Source organism: Choloepus didactylus, chromosome 6 (genome assembly GCF_015220235.1).
Source record: "Choloepus didactylus isolate mChoDid1 chromosome 6, mChoDid1.pri, whole genome shotgun sequence".
Lineage (NCBI taxonomy): Eukaryota > Metazoa > Chordata > Mammalia > Pilosa > Megalonychidae > Choloepus > Choloepus didactylus.
Window position 1 is genome coordinate 45,665,483 of NC_051312.1, and position 20,323 is coordinate 45,685,805.

Here is a 20,323-nt window from a genome sequence, read left to right on the forward strand (position 1 = left end):
GTGAAACTATGAAACAAGATGCAGGTACTTAACCCTTAAGACTCAGCTCTATCTCTGGGAAATGAAATAGAGTCTATGTTCAAGTAAATACGCGCTGTAGTTAAGGTAGATGCAGACTCAAGCACAAAGTTTTGCTGAGAACCTAGCATGATGCATACGTAGGTCACACTAGGCACTTAATGTTAAATGAATTAATTTCCTTACCGTTTGCATGGATTGGAATGGAGCTGCATTTACATTGATGCCACTGCTATGTAAAGGTTTGCTTGTCCCAGCCTGGAAAACCTGAGGCTGAGAAGCAGCAGGAAGGGATGATGATGCTGTAGTCTGGTCTGTATTTAAAGAGATTGTTGCCTAAAGACAAAGTAAATAGATGCACTTTAGTGGTAAACTAAATTAGGTGATGTCTGCTACCACCCTTACCATATATTTACAAACTCAACTATTTCCTGAAAGCAAAATATTGTAGTGCATGCATTAGGCCCAAAAAGAAGGGTTACTATATTAATGGTAATAATGGTAATTTACCTCTGCCAAATTCATGAGTAAGTGCCTCATAACCTGGTAACAGAACTTGCCTGAATCTGGTCAATTGGTTCCTTCTGTGGTCGCTGCTCCGTAGCATGAGGCGGCTGATACAAGGGCTGAGATGCTGTATAACCCTCACTTGTGGATGAAACCAAAGGAACCTAGACATAAGTAAAAAAATCCAAGTTTCTTTCTCTTTTCAAAACTGACATTTAAAAATACACCAACTCTCATACAGATAGGGCTAAAACAGAGATATATTTGTTAAAAGATATGAGAAACTAATACTATGTAGCTTTCACTTTGCATTTAGAGACTATAAAACCTCACTGCAAAAGATACTGTTTTTCTGTGTGTGTGTGTGTGTGTGTGTGTGTGTCTTTAAAAGTTGAGGTTTACTGACGAGATTGCCTACAATTTGGAAAACCTGTGACCATTGTACTTTTTTTTTTTTTTCTTTTTGCTGAAAGAGACTAACTCCTCCAGAGCCACAGAAAAGCCAATGTATATAAACCCACTACAGCCATATTCTAAATGATTTCCCTCCTGTACACATTTTTTAATGCATTTTTTAATTGTGAACTTTTAACATATATACCTAATAGGGATAACTTTCAAGGTACGATTTAACAAGCAGAGAGCAAATTTCAAAGAATGTTATGGGTTACACAGTTCCACAATTTCAGTTATTTCCATTAATATAAAATATAACATATATACAGAAAGCTGTTAACTTTCAAAGTACAGCTCAACAAGCAGTTATATAGGTAATTTCAAAAAATGTCATGGGTAAAAGATACATGTATTTTTAAAGCTCAGTTAAATAAACCCTACCCTAGTTACTAAATTCTCCAATTGCTTCTAAGATGGCAAAGCCTGCACCAAATTTTAGACTTACGGAGTCTGAAACATGTCTTCTGAAATATCTCCGCAGTTCAGAATGAAAAAAGCTTCTTCCTACATTTATAATAAACTACTATAAACTCAAGAATTAAAGAAGAAACTTAAAAAGTCATTAAAATAAAAATGAATGTAAACATGGGGAAAAAAAGACGGATCTCTATCCAGGCCAATGTATTTGTAACAAAAGACTTTGACACTGATCAAATTTGCACCTAACTTTCCAAGAACCAGTTTAAAACAAACCTGAAAAAATATTTATATCACTTACCTGTGTAGCTTCTGGTTGTACAGGAACTTGATTAGGTTGAGCAAGTCTAGATTCAGAATGAACTGCAAAATTGACCCCCCAAAAAAATTACCCAAAATATTCAAATTTCTTAAGAGAAGTAAAAAGCAAATTTTTATAGCAATCATGAAAACAAATCAGGAAGTATAGATAAGATTTTAGCTTTCAAGTGAGCATTTGTTTCCCAAGTAGTGAACAATTATTACAATTGCATTCATTTTATGTTTTGTAAGGGTAAGTAAAATGTGTTTTTAAGAAAAAACTGACCACAAAGTACAGAGCAGAACAGACAAGAATCTGCCAATACTTATCCAAGATAAAGAGCCTTCTAAAGCACAAACTATAAAGTAGCATTACTCTTACTCACGACCTTGATACATTTGGTTAATATTTTAATATTATAAACTTCCAATATAATTACAAAATATTTCCACAGGAGAAAATTTTTTAAACATACCTTTGAAAAGTTTATATTCAATTCACTGTCCATCTTATTGTCAACTCCCACACCCTCCTTTCCCTCACCACCCCAATCAGAGTTAAATAATAAAAAATAAATAACTTTGGTCAGTCATTTGGAAATCACTCATTTTCACTGGACTCAGCATTACCAGGATATCTTAATAGTCTTACAGGTTATGTCAGCACTATATGTGTTGATTTTGGCACAACTTACCATCTAAGGAAACCACATTTTCTTCTTCTGACAGAACTCAAAAAATGGACAGTAGTAACTTTGATTCCTTTCTAGAAGGCCTAACCCTGGATCTGTTTTCAAACTCATGATAGATTTGACAGAGATATGAACTCCCTTTAATTAACAGAAATCCTAACTACTTTACCAAGTTAGCTGTGTCATTAGACATGCTTTTACTCACCAACTTCTTTTAGGACATTTAAGACTATGCAATGTTAAATACATTACATAGTTCCACTTTTGTGCCATTAATGCTGACACATTCTGGGGAAAAACCTAGAAGACTCAAAATTACTAATAGTCTTGAAGAGAAGGTCTACTTAACCCAATGCAATGTGCTCACTCTATTTAATGGTATTACTTCAAGTAATGGTGTGTAAGTAAGAGTCAGAAACTCCATCTGTCTTCTCATCTATCTCTTCCCCTTCCTCTTAAGCAGTCCCTTACCAACTTCATTCCTGTATCACATTTTTATTTAGGTAATAAAATGCTCAGAAATTCTCCTAAAAAGCTCCATGCACCTCTATTATTTTCATGCCTATATTAATTTCGAAATTTAAAAGCCAAGCAAAATTACAAGAACAGGCAAAACTGGTCTACAGTGTTAAGAGTCAAGAAGTGGTTACCATGGGGGGAAGGGGGACAAGTGACTGCAAGGGAACACAAAGTGGGCTTCTAGGGTACTAGCAATGTTCCACATTTCTTGATCTGGGTGCTGATGTGTTCAGTTTATGAAAACTCATCAAGCTGTACACTTGTATGCACTTTTCTGTATGTCTATATTCCAATAAAAAGTTAAAAAATAAAACTATGGAAATATATTTATAATCCATATTATACAAACAATAACATTTCTTATCAAATCAAAAGATACAAGAACTGAATATGAACAACCAAAGGAAAAAGAAAAATTAATTCACAAAACTTTACAAAACCTGAAAGCACTGGCCCCTATACCTTCTTAATCAATCTCACATAAAATGTACCATTACTAACCTGGAGGGCAAACCAGCTGGGGCATGTCCATGCTTTGTGTTGGATTCATGGGTTGTGCAGATACAATGGCAGGATCAAGTGTCTGGTTTTCAAAATCCAGCATTGAATCCTAAAGTTAGAATATAATGGAATTAAGTCAAATGTAAACACTAAACCATCTGCTATAGTATTTGACTTAAAATGCACTTACTTGTATGAAATTATAGGGCCCCTGCATTTGCGCCATAAGGTCCTGTACTCGCTGTCTTCTCACAAGGGGATCTGCTGGAGCCACTGGAGTCAAAGAGTGGGGCTCTGGTACTGAAGGAGATGCAGCTTGTGGTTGCTGCTGGAGTGAATTTACCACCTAAAGTGGGAGAAAGAATGGGGAGCTAGGTAACCAAACAGTATTAGGGTAAAGGAAGAGTCCAAGATGACAAGCCACACATTCCCTATAAGGTGGGCCTTTCTGAAGGCTATACGTGTGGGATTCCAGACTTTCACAGGGCAACCTGATGTCAATAACAAAAATCATATAATTCAATAGAATAACCCATACATAGTTGTATAAAATAAATTTTTGTAGTCAGATCAGCTAAGGTAATTAAATAGCTATAGGGATAAGCAAAGCACCTTTCATTTTTAAGTTTAACAGTCTTGAGCAATAAACTTGGTATTATAATACATGTACTAAAAATGCGAAAGACTAACCATCTTAACTGGCTCTCAGGAGAGATAAAAACTACTAAAGATAAAATCATTAGTCTTGCCAACAGAGAAAGCTAGAGCTCTCTTACCTCGACTGTTTCAACGGTCCACTCATCTACCTGCTCCTTTTCACTGCTGCTGTACTGTGTTTCTGCCATAAATTGTCTATTTACATACTGCAAAACAAAGTCAATGTTTGAGTCTTCTGCTTGGAAGGCAGAAAGGTAAAGGTAGCATTAAATGAAAAGCATACCTCTGTTGATTCAACTTCACTTTGTTCTGTGTACTCTTCTGTGGGCTCAGGTTCTAAGAGGTTAAAAAAAAAAAAAAGTATAATATTTTTAAAGGTGATGATTCAACTTGAACTCCAAATGATAACCAAGTTACCATCACATAGCCTGAATTTATTTACAGAATTTTAGTTAACAGTAAGTTTCTATATTAAATCATCCTTATAGCAATAAATTTAGAAAGAGAACTCTTTTTCATTTAGTCCAGAATAAATTGCTTTAGTTCCAACCGTAGTTGTTCTGGATCAGGTAAATGCAAATTAAAACCTTCTAAGCAACAGTGTAAATCACATACAGATTAAAATCTTACTCTCCATTTTAATTTACTCAGTAAAAGCGCTAAGGGAATTTAAAAAAAAAAAAAAAAAAGACTGTATATGTTGACTTGAAACTATTAAGTTCCAATAATGCACAGTCTTTCCTTCTAGTGTGCCAGTCAATGTATGAGCATTTCTTATTTTCTTAACTACTGTGCACAACAATCCTATGAGGGACTATCAGCCCCACTTTCTAAATGGGTAACCTGAGGTACAGAAACGTTCAGTGACTTGCTCAAAACTACATAGCTAATAAATGATATAGCCAAGAATCCATTCTTTTAAACCACTAAAAAATTTGTGCTCCAACAATGCTTCCAATTTCACTTACAATTTTACTCATCAACTTATCATAAAAGTACTCTTAAGTGCCTACCTACATGTTAGTACTGTGCTAGGTGTTAAAGATCCAATGCCTGAGAAATACAGTTCAAGATTAAGAACTTATAATATCCCCATTATAAAAAAAAAAATCTCATACTACTCCCCCCATATACTGGGCATGGTATACTATAGTAAATCTGGACATTATCAGTTAAAAATCTATTTTAAAAGCCTATAACATGAAAGATGAAATCACTGCCTCCCCCCCCACATGGGATAAGACACCCAGGGGAGTGAATCTCCCTGGCAACGTGGAATATGACTCCCGGGAAGGAATGCAGACCTGGCATCGTGAGATGGAGAACATCTTCTTGACCAAAAGGGGGATGTGAAAGGAAATGAAATAAGCTTCAGTGGCAGAGTGATTCCAAAAGGAGCCGAGAGGTCACTCTGGTGGGCACTCTTATGCACAATATAGACAACCCTTTTTAGGTTCTAAAGAATTGGGGTAGCTGGTGGTGGATACCTGAAACTACCAAACTACAACCCAGAACCCATGAATCTTGAAGACAATTGTATAAAAATGTGGCTTATGAGGGGGGACAGTGGGATTGGGGGGGGGCCACAGGGATCACACTCCCGTTTGTCTAGTTTGTGGATGGATGAGTGGAAAGGTGGGGGAAGAAAACAAACAAACAGACAGACAAGGGCGCCCAGTGTTCTTTTTTACTGTAGTTGCTCCTTTTCACTTTAATTATTATTCTGGTTATTTTTGTGTGTGTGGCAATGAGGGTGTTGGTGATTGATTTTGATAATGAATGTACAACTATGTAATGGTACTGTGAACAATCAAATGTACGATTTGTTTTGTATGACTGCATGGTATGTGAATATATCTCAATAAAATGAATAATTAAAAAAAAAAAAAAAGCCTATAACAGTTGGCTTGCATCAATACCCCAGCCCAGCAGTACAGAAGCAGGAGAAATATCAGTTTATAACAGTGATCAAAACCATTAAGATAAATAACTGATACTGAATACCTTGGGGAACTACGGTTTGTGTGCTTTGTTTTAATATTGTTGTATTTAAAAGTTTCTTAAAAAAAATCTGAGTGTGCATATATAACATAAAAAGTCTATAGCTTCACCTCATAACAAAGCAGAATAAAACCAGGATGCTAAAACTAAAGCTCATATGCACCTAAGTACTCACCAGCTTCAGCTACCTGGTCTTCAGCTGTCGGTGCTGAGGCTGCCTCCTCTTCCTCACACAACCCATTCTGGTGGTTGTGGGTACTGTCAAAGTAGTTTGACTGGAAAACACGCTCAACAATTTCCTTAAGAGCTTTATCTAAAAGAGAAAATGAATTATAATGTTAAGACTATCTGAGGATGGTGGCTTAAAAGATTCAAATTCTACAAAATATCATGGCAAGAAAAAATTAAAGGAAAAACCCTCTTCAACTGTTAATAAAACACACATAAAAGATTAATTTCACTAAGAAGAGAAATTCCCTATAGAATGATAAATAAGAAGAATCTATATTAAACTTGACCTCAAAGATCTATTTTAAGTAAATTAGTTTTTAAAAAACTGACAACTAAGTTCACTCTGCAAGTATTTACACAGTACCTACTATATGCAATGTGCTAGGCACTGGGGACACAAAAAGGTATGTAAAAAGACACTATCTGACCTCACTAAACTTACAGTTTAAAAGAGGAGTTATCAAATTCAAAAACAGTAAAAGTACATCTCTGAAAAGTACTACACAGAGGTATAATGAATTGGACCTAGTAAAGAAAAGACCAGGGGAGGCTTTCCTGGGGGAATTGTTTTAAAAGTTGAGTTCTAGAAGAAGAGTAGTAGTAGGAAGAAAAGTGTTCCAAGGCAGTGGCAACAGTATTTACAAAGGCTGTACAAAGAAGGGTGTCACATACAAGAAAATCAAAGTATGTCACTATGGCTGAAGCACAGGGTGTACCTGTAGAAAAAGGTGAGGGTGTAGCTACTGGTAAAGGCCAGAACACACAATATCTTGAAGTTAAGGACAATTGCTTTAATCCAAAACATGATGTGAAATCATTAGAGGATTTTAGGAGGGTAGGGAAATCTTGCATTCAGGAGACTACATTAGTCAAGAAGAGAAAAGGAGAAAAGTAGAAGAGAAAAGTAGCATTAAAAGCTATCTAAAAGGCAAAAAAAAGAAAGAAAGAAGAAAAACTGTCAGAATTTAGTAAAGTAGGATGTATAAAGACCTGGCCTTGAATAGTAAATAGTAGGGCCATTCCCTGATAGGGCATTGTACAGAAAAATAAAACTTCAGAGATTATATTGTATCAAAGCTTTATAAAACTAATCCTATGAATAAAACTATTACCAACAATTTTTTTAAATGCTAAACATTTCATGTTTTCCTTCTCTCGCTTCAGAGACTTACATAGAACTATTTCCAAAAACTTATGCATAAAAATTGAATGCACATTAAAAACACTAATTTACATTAGTATCTCTCCATTAGTTATAAAGACGTATAGGGACAAGATTAGGAAGATAATAACCCCCAAACAAGCTACAAGCTTAAGAGGTTTATCCATAGTTATACAATAATTCTCATGAAACTCTGATCAAACAACTTTTTTTTAAGCTAATAAGTTTATCCACATGTCAATTACTTTCCACTCAAATCTCAAATGGTAAATTCATTTGTAGCAGAACTAAAACAAAGCAAAGGCAAAAAAAATTTTTTTTAACAAACCAAGAAAATGATTTCTTACATGATACAAAAGGATTGGCACCTCATATTCTATGTACCTGTTTCTTTAAAAAAAAAAAAAAGTCCAAATTGTATCATCCAGTTTTACCAATTAAAGCTTACCATTCTAATTTATTTTCAACAAATGGCTAAAATTAAGGTATGAATACAGTTTTTACCTTAATATGCTCCAAAACCTACTTCCGTAATTCAACCTTATAAAAAGCAAAGACAAGAATCTATTCCCTGATTTACTAGGAATCTATTCCTCATTTACTGAGGTAGTAAAACTTAAATACATGTTGTTTTTTTAAAAATCAAGATATAGTTGCTTATTTCAGGATAAGGAGCTCACAAACAGAAAACTGGACTAAGTAAAGGAATTTTTAAAAAAATGAATGCCCTCAAATCAGCAGAAGTCTAAGACTAAGGCAGTGACTAAGAATAGAATGTATAATGTGCAGTAATATATTTAACAAGGTTTCAGCAGTAAGGGAAAACCACTCCCTCTCTAATGCCAATAACTCTGGAAAGTCGATTTGAGGTTAATTTTGTCCACCTCAAGCATAATAATTTATATACAAAATCATGTTAAGTTAGGATTCCCATTTTTGCAGATTTTTGTTGCTTTTTGGTGTGATTTACACACACACAGACGTGGAAAAAATATACTAAAAGGAAATAAACCAAAATGTAAACAATGGATGAAAGTTTACTTAAGACATTTCTAAATTTTCAATTACCATTACTTTCATATAGAGAAGCTAATTGTTTAAAGAGTCTCAATTACAAAATCCAAGTACCAATGATACTCACAGGTTGTTCCACATACAGATTTTTCCTTCCCTTCCAGCAAGTCCCACAGGTGAATGGAGGCATGTTCATACTGCTCATTCAACCTTATAGAAATAATTAAATAGCTAATTAATTACCCTTAAACTGTCAACTTAAAGCAATATTTAGAAGTTCCAATTATCAATATCACTATACCTCAAGTTCATGTCCCGTTCAGGGTCCACTAACTTATAAAATTCATCCAGCAATGACAATTCCTCTTCAGACAGTATTGGTACTCCATTCAAACCTTGTTTCAGGTCAGTTCGCACCTCATCATCTCCCAGTTTATCCAAAACATATTGCAGCTCAAGTACAGTTTTTAAACGTTTCTGTTCAGCTTCTTCTCGCATAAGCTGCTCCCGACGTGCTGTCTTCTTTATCGTTTTCTGAATCTATAAAATATAAACATCAGACACTGAAATAAGTTTTATAGAACTTCCTTAACACAATTTTAAATACAGTATAAATAAGACATTTCACTTTCTGAAGTGAGGTCCCTATACATAAAAGTATGATTTCCAACTTAGACACAAAACATGATTTGTTTTAAGCAGTTGTGAAAATTTCAAAATTCACCTTTCCCTAGAAGGTATTAAAATACTGAAATGTTACAAATGAAATGATGTATTTGGGCCTTGCTTCAAAATAATCCAGCAGACCTGGGGGAGGAACGAGTGGATACCTGTAAAGATGAAATATGATTGTCCATGAAGGGGATATAACTATATTAACTAAATTAGTTATATATAATTAAGCTGGGTATGGGTACTTGGGGAGTCACTATATTCTCTTCTTTATACATATATATATTTTCCATAATAAAAGGTATAAAAATTAGATATTTAGTAAGTTATTCTCTAAGTGGTAAATAAGACCCCAAGCCAATTTTAAAAAGAAACCCAACCACAGTCACAACAAAAATCTTACCTATATCTATCTCCTCTATGGAAAAATAGTCCAAAGTTTTAACTATCTATTACTGACTTCCCAGGAGATGCCAATACCCACCACTGCCCCCTCTTCTTAAACTATCTACTGCTGGTTATAAAGGCATCTCAATATATTGAAAATAGTAACTAAAACTGATTTGTTTGTTTCTGAATAAGGCGATACTGGCAGAGAAAAAGAAGATGATAATAAAAGATAGGAAAAAGCTGAGTGTGAATGTATTTTTCCCATTATTATTTTTCTTCTCTGGGAAGGTTGAAGGGAAAGCATCAACCACACTCAAAATACTTCTCACCTACTTTCTCATGTCTAACATCAGCTTGGGGATATAGAAAGGTCAGTCCTTCCCAAGAGTCAAAGGCAGTATTTTCCTTCCTGCTTTCTTCCCTCACCTGTGCCTCACTAGGATGAAGTGAGACAGAGAAAAACAAAATAGACATATGAAACCTACACTAAAGGGAGAAATAGGGATAGGAGACCTGGGAGGAAAGATGAAGGTTACAACAAGAAGTCAAATCTATAATAATGGCAAGTGAAGAATACATATGAGCAGAGAAATGAGATCACAGGAGGCAGGAAGACAAAAAACATTATAGGAAGAGAGGCAAGAACGTAAAAGAAAGGCAAGAAAGGAAAAGAAGACAATAAAAGGTATACTGGAGTTAAGTCTAACAAAGTTCTTGAATGCAAAAATAATTGTGGAAAGTAACACAGGATCAGGACTGCCAAGTGGAGGCCCAGTGAAAAACTGCTGACAACCCACAGTATTAAAATAAAAGCAAAGGAGGATATGAGTATTTTCATATATACAGTGACAGGGCTTCAGAAATAGATGCTACATTTAACTGTACAGCAATCTTGCTTTCTATGACCCACATTTAAAAATAAAAAAAGAAATTGGGCAGGGTTCATCAAGCCTGCGGCTCTGATATCTAGGCTAAGTGGAACAAATCTTTGCCTAAGTATCAATTAAATTTCCTTTTCTCCTTTTTCAGGCAAATCATCAAAGCTTTCTACCTTCAATCAAATTTATGAAGTAAAGATAATATTAAGTGCTTAAAATATTAGTTATGCATCAAATACTGTTCTAAGCACAACCCTTTAAGGGAGGTACTATTATATCACCACTTTACAGATTAGAAAACTAAAGCACAGAGAAGTTAACTCATCCAACATCATATAACTAGTAAGTAAAAGTGGCAGAATCAAGATTCAAATCCAGGCCGTCTGGTTCCAGAGTCAAAACTCTTAATTCCTTTACTGCATTGTCTCATATAATAAACTGTTCTGTTTACTCTTTTCACCAAGTTAGAGAAAATTTTATATTTCAGTGTTATTAGCCTTTCTCCAAATAAGCTGACACTTACAGAGGATGGTATTAATTTTCTGGGCTCAACTTTCAACAAATCATTTGACTTTGCTTGCATTTAATTTTTTTAGTCAAAGGCTTTTGTCCCATCAAAAGGTGTTTGGGAAAAACCCACCCTTCGTTAGATTTATAATATAACAGTATCAGTCTGCCACATCCCTTAACATCCCAAAAGGACAGAGTAGTCACCAATTGTATAAACAAGTTTCCTTGGTTTACTTTCTGATAATTAATAGAATCATCTGATGGTCATTAGGCATAAAGGAATATATGGAAAATAAATATGTATCATGCTTACATGTATTTACACGGTTAATGTTTTTAGGGAAAGTATTATACATCTTATATCTTTCAGGTGTCACATTAAGCTTTACAGAATTGGAAGGCATCTTAAGATAAACAGAATCTATTCTCTACAGAATTTAACAGAGATACAGAGAATTTCTCAACTGTAATGCAAGGACTTTAAAACCCAAAATAACAACAAAATTTTCTCCTAACTGTATTTTTAATATTGCTTAAGCATATATACTATGTTGTACTTACATCTTGACTTAATGCCATGAAACTCCTTTGTAATTCTTTTGCAAACTCCAAGTTATTTGTGACTTCTTGGTACTTAGATACTGCATCCTAAAATGGCAAAGACAGAACCCAGCTTTACTGAAAACACAAAGAACCACAAAATTAATTTTCATATTTAAAATACTGAGCATGAAATCTTTAATAAAAATATAACATCTTTACCAGCTGATCTTGATTAAGCCTTTCCCCTTTGTTCATTCGTTCCTGGTAATCATCAAGCTTGCCCTATTTTAAAAGGAAAAGAAAAATAATTATTTTCCATATTGAAGGTATATACCAGTTTAGCCATGCCAAAATGAAAAAACTCACACAATCCTCAATTCTTCCCTGAAATATATTTTATAGATATTATCCAGTTTAAGTTAGTACATTAAAACACCTCAATAAATTTAGTGAATAGTGAGCTAAGAAAGAAATTTAAGCCCTCCAAACATCCTGAATGATACTGAATACTGTAAACCAATGACACAACTTTGCTTATTCTTCAGGTTTCTAAAGAATATAAGCATCTGATGAATCCCATCCAATGTAAAAGCCACAATTTGGTTGGGATCCTGCTTATACCCAGCAAGTAAGCATATCACACTTTAATAGTGCTGTTTTATAAACAGAAGTAGATAAAGAAGTATCTGTATAGATAGAATCAGAGAAAGAGGGCTTGAAATGACTATTCTGAATAATGAGTGGAAACAAGAGCTATATACAACTTTGTCTACATTCCTACCAAGAACTCATGGGAATAGGTGGTAAAAAAAAAAAAAAAAAAAGAGCGTATTTTTCCTGAATAAGCTCATGAGCATACAGTCTTTGATGTGCTACATCCACTTCTCTTAAACATGAGATACTTTCAAGCTTCCACCTTCCCCGTGGGCAGTACACTAGTCCTCAGTTTTGCTTTGTTATTGTCTCACAGATGGAGTTAAATGTGGGGGTGGGGGTGGAAAACTAGCCACTGATTTAAGGTCATTTTTTGATAAGATGAAAAATTTGGAGATTTCCCAGGCTACCACTATTAGGTAAGACCCAAAAGACAAAGTAATCCAACACATTCAAGAGTTCAATTACTGATGTAAAGAATGAGGGATAGGGAGTACGTAGAAACTTAAGGGGGAAAATTTTTAGATAAGCACAATACCAACTGAACAGGTATTATATAGTCTACTGGTTGAAAAATCAAGTTTTTTTACACTGATCTGGCAGGCCTGACCTCAAGGTGCAAAAGATTTGTTCAAGCTCGCAAAAGAGACTAAACCTGCTTATAATTGTGCCTTCGAGTCTCCCCCTGAGTACCTTCCTCTGTTGCTCAGATGTGGCCCTCTCTCTAGCTAAGCCAACTTGGCAGGTGAACTCACTGCCCTCCCTCCTACGTGGGACCTGACTCCCAGGGGTGTAAATCTCCCTGGCAATGCAGGATATGACTCCCAGGGATGAATCTGGACCTGGCATCGTGGGATTGAGAACATCTTCTTGACCAAAAGGGGGATGCGAAATGAAATGAAATAAAGCTTCAGTGGCTGAGAGATTTCAAATGGAGTTGAGAGGTCACTCTGGTGGACATTCTTACGCACTATACAGATAACCCTTCTTAAGTTTTAATGTATTGGTTAACGTATTGGAATAGCGAGAATAAAATACCTGAAATTATCCAACTCCAACCCAGTAGCACTGACTCTTGAAGACGATTGTATAACAATGTAGCTTACAATGGGTGACTGTGTGATTGTGAAAACCTTGTGGATAGCACTCCCTTTATCCAGTATATGGATGGATGAGTAGAAAAATGGGGACAAAAACTAAATGAAAAATAGGGTGGGGGGAGATGATTTGGATGTTCTTTTTTAACTTTTATTTTTTATTCTTATTCTTTCTGGTGTAAGGAAAATGTTCAAAAATAGATTGGGGTATTGAATGCATAACTATATGATGGTACTACCTATGAACAGTTGATTGTACACCATGGATGATTGTATGGTATGTGAATATATCTCAAAAAAAAGTGAATTTAATTAAAAAAAAAAAAAAGATGTGTTCAAATACCTCAGAACATTCTGAGGATCAACAAAGACATTTTTAAAACAGGTAGGCTTTTTTGCTTTTAAGAACTAAAAACTAAACAAGGTTTGCTTTTAATTATGGCAGTCAAAATGATAAACTACCTAGTAGGAAAGGAAAAACTGCTATTAATTTTATAGCTGGCATTTATTACCCTGCCATTTATATTACACATTTTTCAAGGAAATTGTTGCTAAACCTAGAAATTAATATACAGTTAAGTGTACTATCTCTCTCTCGTGGGATATATAGTACTTTGTCTTACCTTGGCTATTTAATGACCTGAGAATTTAAAAGATACGCCAATCAAAATGGATGTCAATCAGTAACGAGTTTACCACACCAATACTAGGGGGTCAGTAACAGAGGGGGATTAGAGGTATGGGGTATTTGGGGATTTTTTTTGTATCTGTTATTTTTCTTTTTGGAGCAATGAAAATGGTCTAAAATGGTGTGATGATTGCACAACTAAGTGATGACACTGTAAAACAGCAACTGTATACTCTGGATAGATTATATGTCACATAGATACATCCCAATAAAATTTTCAGCTAAAAAAATGGATGTCAAACTCATTTCCTAAAAAATGCTTGTGTATATATGAAAATAGATCCGAAAAGATAAACAAAAAATGCTAAGAGTGGTATCTAAGTGGAGGAATTATGAGTGGATCTTTTGTTCTTTTGCTTTGAACACAAATATTCCGCAATGAACATACAATTTGCATAATAAAAACAGAATTCCATAAAAAATGTTAAAATTGATAGATGCCAGGATATTGTCAGGACTTTCACCTATATAGAACTCCATCCTGTATTTTCTACACAAAAGCAAATTTAGTATCACCCAATCCAAAGAGCTATGGCAGATAATTTTTTCCAAAGATAGCTACAATATCTGCAGTTCCACATAACCTTCTACAATGTGACCTTGGCACTGCCCTGTTAAGAACTAATCCAATTCCCCTGCCTTTGTTTCTGGGTGGGCCTGTGACTGCTTCAACCAAGAGAATACAGTGGAAGTGATACAGTATGACTTTCCCTGCAAAATAGCAGACACCGATTTGAGAAAATACCAAAACTTTTAAGACCCCAGAATGACAAGAGAAAATTGTTTTATATTCAAGTGGCACCAATTTTTTTTTTTTATCAGTATAATACAGTGTATCTCCTGGCTGCTAAGTGTACAGAACTTTATTAATTTTATCACCATGGGATCTGAGAGCTAGAAGAGACCTCTGTATATTATCACATATAATCATATCTCTACATAGCAAAAACCTTATCTCAAACTAGAGCAGTGGTTCTCAAAGTGTGTCCTCTAGGCCAACAGCATTACCATCAGCTGGGAACTTGTTAGAAATGCAATTTCTCAGACTCCATCCCAGACCTACTGAATTAGAAACTCAGGGGGTAGGGCCCGCAATTACAAGATCTCTGGATGATTCAGATGCATTCTTAGGCTTGAGAAACTGATCTAGGCAAAATACATTTTAATTCCCTCAAAATTAATAATGAGTCCAACAGAACCTGGAAATACAAAATTATTCTGAGTCAAACAATTTGACCTTACAAACCATTATATGGCAGCCTCGATTTGGAAATAGGTTATATAAAGGTTCAGCTTTAAACAACTTAAAACTTTGTTGAAAGGTGATTTGGCTTCTAGATCAACTTATAGTCTATTTAACCTAGCAACTATTTGCATAAGAAAAGATTTATTTACGATCTGAACATTCTCTCAAGTGCTCAAGAAAAACAAGTTATTTTCCAGGAGGGAAGAGTTACCACTTTCCATTCATAAGTAGTACTTTTGTAAGTCTTGCATTATGAGCTGAGCCCCGAAGTTTAGAGTACTTTTCTATTAAACTCAGTGGTGAATGCCAACATGCAAAAGAAACAACTGGTCTGATATTCTGCTTTTCAAAATGAAAGTAGCTTGCAATCCCAGCTTATTCCTGAGTAGGGTTTGGTGATAAGCAGAAGGATGAGGTATTCTGGTCTGGTCTGGATACCACAATTTGCCTAATCTTTGCAAGACAGACTATTCAGAGACAAATGACAGTACCTTAAGTGGCTTCATTCCTATTATCATTCAAATGTCTTAAATTAAGTCCAAGAAGTAAAACACTTGTCCATCTGGGGATAAATCTGCAGGATGAACTAAGTCAATATGTAAATAAGGACCTGCTCCTCATGCTGACTGATCCAACATTAATTCCAATGAAGGGGGGGCAAACATAAAAGGGCTTCACATAAAGCTCTGCTCTTCCTTAAACTAGAACAAGCTGCCTAAAACATAGTAGTGGTGAAGACAAGTTGCTCAACGACACAAAACACCCACATAAAATGAATGGTAAATATTTTGCCTGGAGAATGGAACTGCTTTGCTAACATAAAAAGATTTGTCAGAAAGCCTACCAAACACTGATCATATGCATCTGCCCTCTTACATTGTTTCTATTTCTTGAAATTCAATTTAGGATTCCTTTTTCAACCACTGAATACTAAGTATTTTAAAAATCCAAATATAGTACCATTCATGAGCAAGATAAAAATCAGGCCATTGCCCAGATTACCAAGACTCTGAAGGGCAACCATGGGTCAGAGGTGTTAAGTGACTACACCCAGTAATTGTCAAAAGACTATAGTCATGGGTTACTGAGAAATAATTATCCCAGTAAGTACTGCCCAGTCCCACTCCTGAAGTTCTATGTCCTGTTTCTTTGTTGCTTATAATGTTGATGGTATTAACTATGTGGCAGACATTCAAATCTATACTATCGGGCAGCTAACCCTAATCATGTAGGAGCTTATGTCAATCATATTTAAATAAGAGGAAAGTGAAGAAGTTAAATAACTTGCCTAAGGTCACAAATCCCAGAAAACCAGTTGTAGATCAACACCTCTCCTCCTAACAATGGCAATCCAATCAGTCTACCTCTACCAACCACTAGGGTTTCCTCCTTTCCTGCCTTTCTCCATTCAGATTTTTATTATGTTGCTGAATAGTAGTACATATCTAGGTCTTCTGTTCTTCCCAAAGATTCTTTCATTACCAACAAAGTTCCTCTACTAAATGTTTAGAATTCGGTGCAGTGTTGAAGGTACCAGACAATGGATATTTAAAAAAAGCTATCTGACTGAGTCTTCCTTCCTTATTGTTATGTTCAACAAATTCCATAAATGAATAATTTGAAAAAAACATTTTTTTAATTTATGCAATTAGAAAAGAAATAAAAAGAGATGGGAAACTCCAAAGAAACAATCTTCAACTAGACAATCATGAACAGTCACAACAAGAAAGATTAGGAGGAGAAAACATCTGAAAAAACTAAGGTGGCTATCCAGGAAACTACTTAACTCCTATCCTCAATTAAGGAGAGTATCTCCAAACTAGGGCATAATACTTAAAAACGAAGCCTAAAACAACGAAAGTAGTATAGTAAGAGCATGTAGCTATATTTTAAATCATTTTATGTCTCCAGGCCAAATAAATCATTTCTGGAGTAATGGAAGAACCTGCAGACAGACAAATGTGGAGACAAAATATGAACATGTCTTCTCCTCCCAACTTTTCATACTCTTCAGTGGCCTTTCCAGAAATTATAACAAGTTCCCAATCCCTAGATTCCCTGCTTTTCACCTAGCAACATCAGTCCTCCTCCTGTGCACTGTCCAATTCAATAGATTTAGTAGCTAGTGAAATTCATGGAAGACAGGAAAGGCAAAAAGAAGCAAAAGTTTCCTCAATTTTTAAAAGGAGGGTAGAGAGAACATATGGTACAATCCAGATGAACTGTAACTACTGTCTTTAATTGCCAGAAGCATGCTTACGTAGCCAAAGTCAGACTGTGGTGTTCTAGATAAACAAAAGCATTAAACAATGAAAGTGGAGTGTAACTCTAACATGAAAAATTTAGGAGTTTAATTTACCCAATTTAAAGGAAAAAAACCCTGTAAAAACCCTTTATTCCATGTACATGGCTACAATTATGCAGGGAAATATGAATGATGGAAGCAACCAACACTAGTAGAAAAAAGTATTATCAAAGAGTAGTTCTAGCACCACCTATTTTGAATTAGTCTTAAAAAGTCTTAAAGCTTGTGCATTTGAAAAACAAATGATCACAAATAGCTTAAAGGATGCCTTCTGAATTATTAGTTGCTATAATAGCAAAGCTACTCATTAGGATGAGTCTACATCTGAACGATTTACATACTTCGTTGGGAGTTCATTTACTGTAGTAAGACGTAAACTATAACTCAAATTGGAGACCAAAAATATATTTTTCAATGATTAAAAATATATTTCAGTTGTTTCTATGTTTGGATAATAGTATTGAGAATACAATGAAATTTTTAATAATTTACAATGGTTCTAAATACCAAGAATTGTCTATATCTTTTTTCTTAAGAACTGTCAATTCTACAAATCTTGCTTACACTACCCAGATTTTAAAACAGTATTCCAAATGACTACTCATCAGCTATATCCAAAAAGAAAAAGAAACAAAACCCTTTAGGAAAAATTCCATTTCAACAAAGTACTTTGCAAGTAATGTTCTATACAAAAAGTGGCTACCCCCCCCCACACACAAATCAATCCATTTTAACAGTTTTTTGGAATGAAGCTCCAAATATTTCTATGTAATGGTTTAGTCAAGCCCACAAATAGTTACTTAGCATATACCATGTGCTGTGAACAATGGTGTACTGTTATTAATAGTCCTTGTCCTCAAGGAACTTACCACCAACAAAGAAAAACACTTATGATGAGAACATAAGGCAATATAAAAACTGTCAAAGAAATATGCAGACAATAGGTTACACAGGAAATGAAAGGAACTGGAGACTTTATTTGGGCATGGTCAAAAAATATAAGCATCCCCTTTCCTCAGAAAGTATGAATTTTGAACTCTGCCCAGCAAATCTCTTTCATTCATGTTTTATACTCATATTCTATCCAACTGGTACTGATTACCTAATAGAAAAACTAAAGAAATTAACTGTAACTGAATTTCTCTTCTGCTACCCTCTCACTCTTCTCTAATGCAAACATACCATTCATTTCCCCTCAGAAAGAAACCAGTTACTGAAAAATATACAGGAGCTTGGAAGAATTACTGGTAAAAGTTTTTCCCAAATTTTCCTAATTTGCAACATACCACACTTGACTGGAGACTGGCACATGTGCATTTGAGGCTTACCTAATCACAAAGAAAAAAACTTCAACTTTTAAAAAGTTCATTACGACAATATAATATCCTCATGATACCTGATGATGGGACTTTACGTGTCTTGCTATTCTCAGGACCCATTACTCGGACAACCTACAATCACGAAGTTTAACAATGAGACACTAATAAAAGTCTAACAATGAAATGAAAACAGTTTTCTCTTGTTTTCAGCTTTTTAAAATAGAGAAACTCTAATTAAAATTAAGGATTTGAAGCAAAACGGCCTTAGTTGTACATGATCAGCTTAAACATGAAATATTACATCAATGTTGCAGGGCATTACAAATTCTAATTATCCCTATAAAATATTACAAGAGACCTTGGAAATCCCACATCAATCTGTTTCACTTGACATGGGCATCTCAATTTCCTTGTCTGTAAAATGAATTGGATTAAATTCTAAGATACCTTTAAGCTCTAAAAAATCTTGGATTCTACTGCATCAGGTAGTAAAATTAAGACCACGATAAAGCTGTTATAAGTTTAACTTTTCTTAAGTATCTATTAATTTGTTTAAAAGATGAAACAGTACTGATCTTCATCTAGCCATAAATGTGAAGAATCAATTATATAAAATTATGCCAAATTGTATGTTTATCTGTAAGTCTAACAAAATGTATTGATTCTATTATCAGAATGAATATCTCGAAATAAAATAATTTGTCCAAGTTAAAAAGATCCTTTCTCATTTTAATATTTAGGTTTCTACTTTTACCCCAGAAAAAAGTACTCATATTATCAAATAATGCAATTGTTAACTTTTACAATTCACAGCTTTACCTTTTTAAATTCAAATTTTAAATACCTCCCTACATTGAGCATGCACAGAAGTACACACACAAGCAGAGGGAAACAAATTAAGCATTACAGCTTTTTTTCTGTGACAAGGTGAATGCAAAACAAAGTAATTTTGCCCTCTGCATTGCAGAGAGCAGTTTCTGCAACCAATGGAGAACACATCAGGGATCTTAAATGTGAAGAAAAACTTCAGATGGTAACCCCAAGAAAAAATTTTTACTTACAAAATGGATAGTAATGTTTTTATTTCGTAATTAACAGAAATTCTGTACAACAGTTGCATTAAAAATTCGAAATAGAGGCCCACTGCGATGCTCTGTAAAGAAAAAATGTGTTCCTCTCTCACAAAAATAGCAATGTTTTTCAGAATAATATTAGTTGCAGAGATATAAAGACTTTAGGAAATAGTATGAAAAACACTCCACTTTGGTCACATATTGTTCTGGTCACATATTGGTTACAAAGCTGTCAGACTGTTCTGCTTTTTAAGCGAGAGCACTGGTTAATCGTTTACCTGCCAAAGTTGCTAGAGTCTAAATCTAGTGTATTTCCAAAGAGCATAACAATTTTAAATGTCAACTATTAAAAATACCTCTTATTTCTACATCAAAACTGATTACATCTTCTAATATCAAATGAGCTCTTTTCAGCTAAAATGAAGACTTGGTTTTTATGTATCCTGCATAGCCTAGAGACCAGTTCTGTACCA

At 34.6% G+C, this 20,323-nt stretch overlaps 1 protein-coding gene across 1 annotated transcript in view; it reads right to left on the reverse strand.

The window, feature by feature from the left end:
• Positions 1-20,323, reverse strand: part of CAPRIN1 (cell cycle associated protein 1) — a 32,048-nt gene that overhangs the window by 7,953 nt on the left and 3,772 nt on the right. The window contains exons 3-14 of the mRNA XM_037838922.1: positions 11,688-11,750; positions 11,487-11,573; positions 8,777-9,015; positions 8,603-8,685; positions 6,244-6,381; positions 4,351-4,403; positions 4,187-4,273; positions 3,601-3,756; positions 3,411-3,519; positions 1,700-1,761; positions 579-689; positions 205-354 (exon numbers count right to left, since the gene is read on the reverse strand). Coding sequence (XP_037694850.1) covers positions 205-354; positions 579-689; positions 1,700-1,761; positions 3,411-3,519; positions 3,601-3,756; positions 4,187-4,273; positions 4,351-4,403; positions 6,244-6,381; positions 8,603-8,685; positions 8,777-9,015; positions 11,487-11,573; positions 11,688-11,750 — 1,338 coding nt within the window. The remainder of the gene's footprint in view (positions 1-204; positions 355-578; positions 690-1,699; positions 1,762-3,410; positions 3,520-3,600; positions 3,757-4,186; positions 4,274-4,350; positions 4,404-6,243; positions 6,382-8,602; positions 8,686-8,776; positions 9,016-11,486; positions 11,574-11,687; positions 11,751-20,323) is intronic.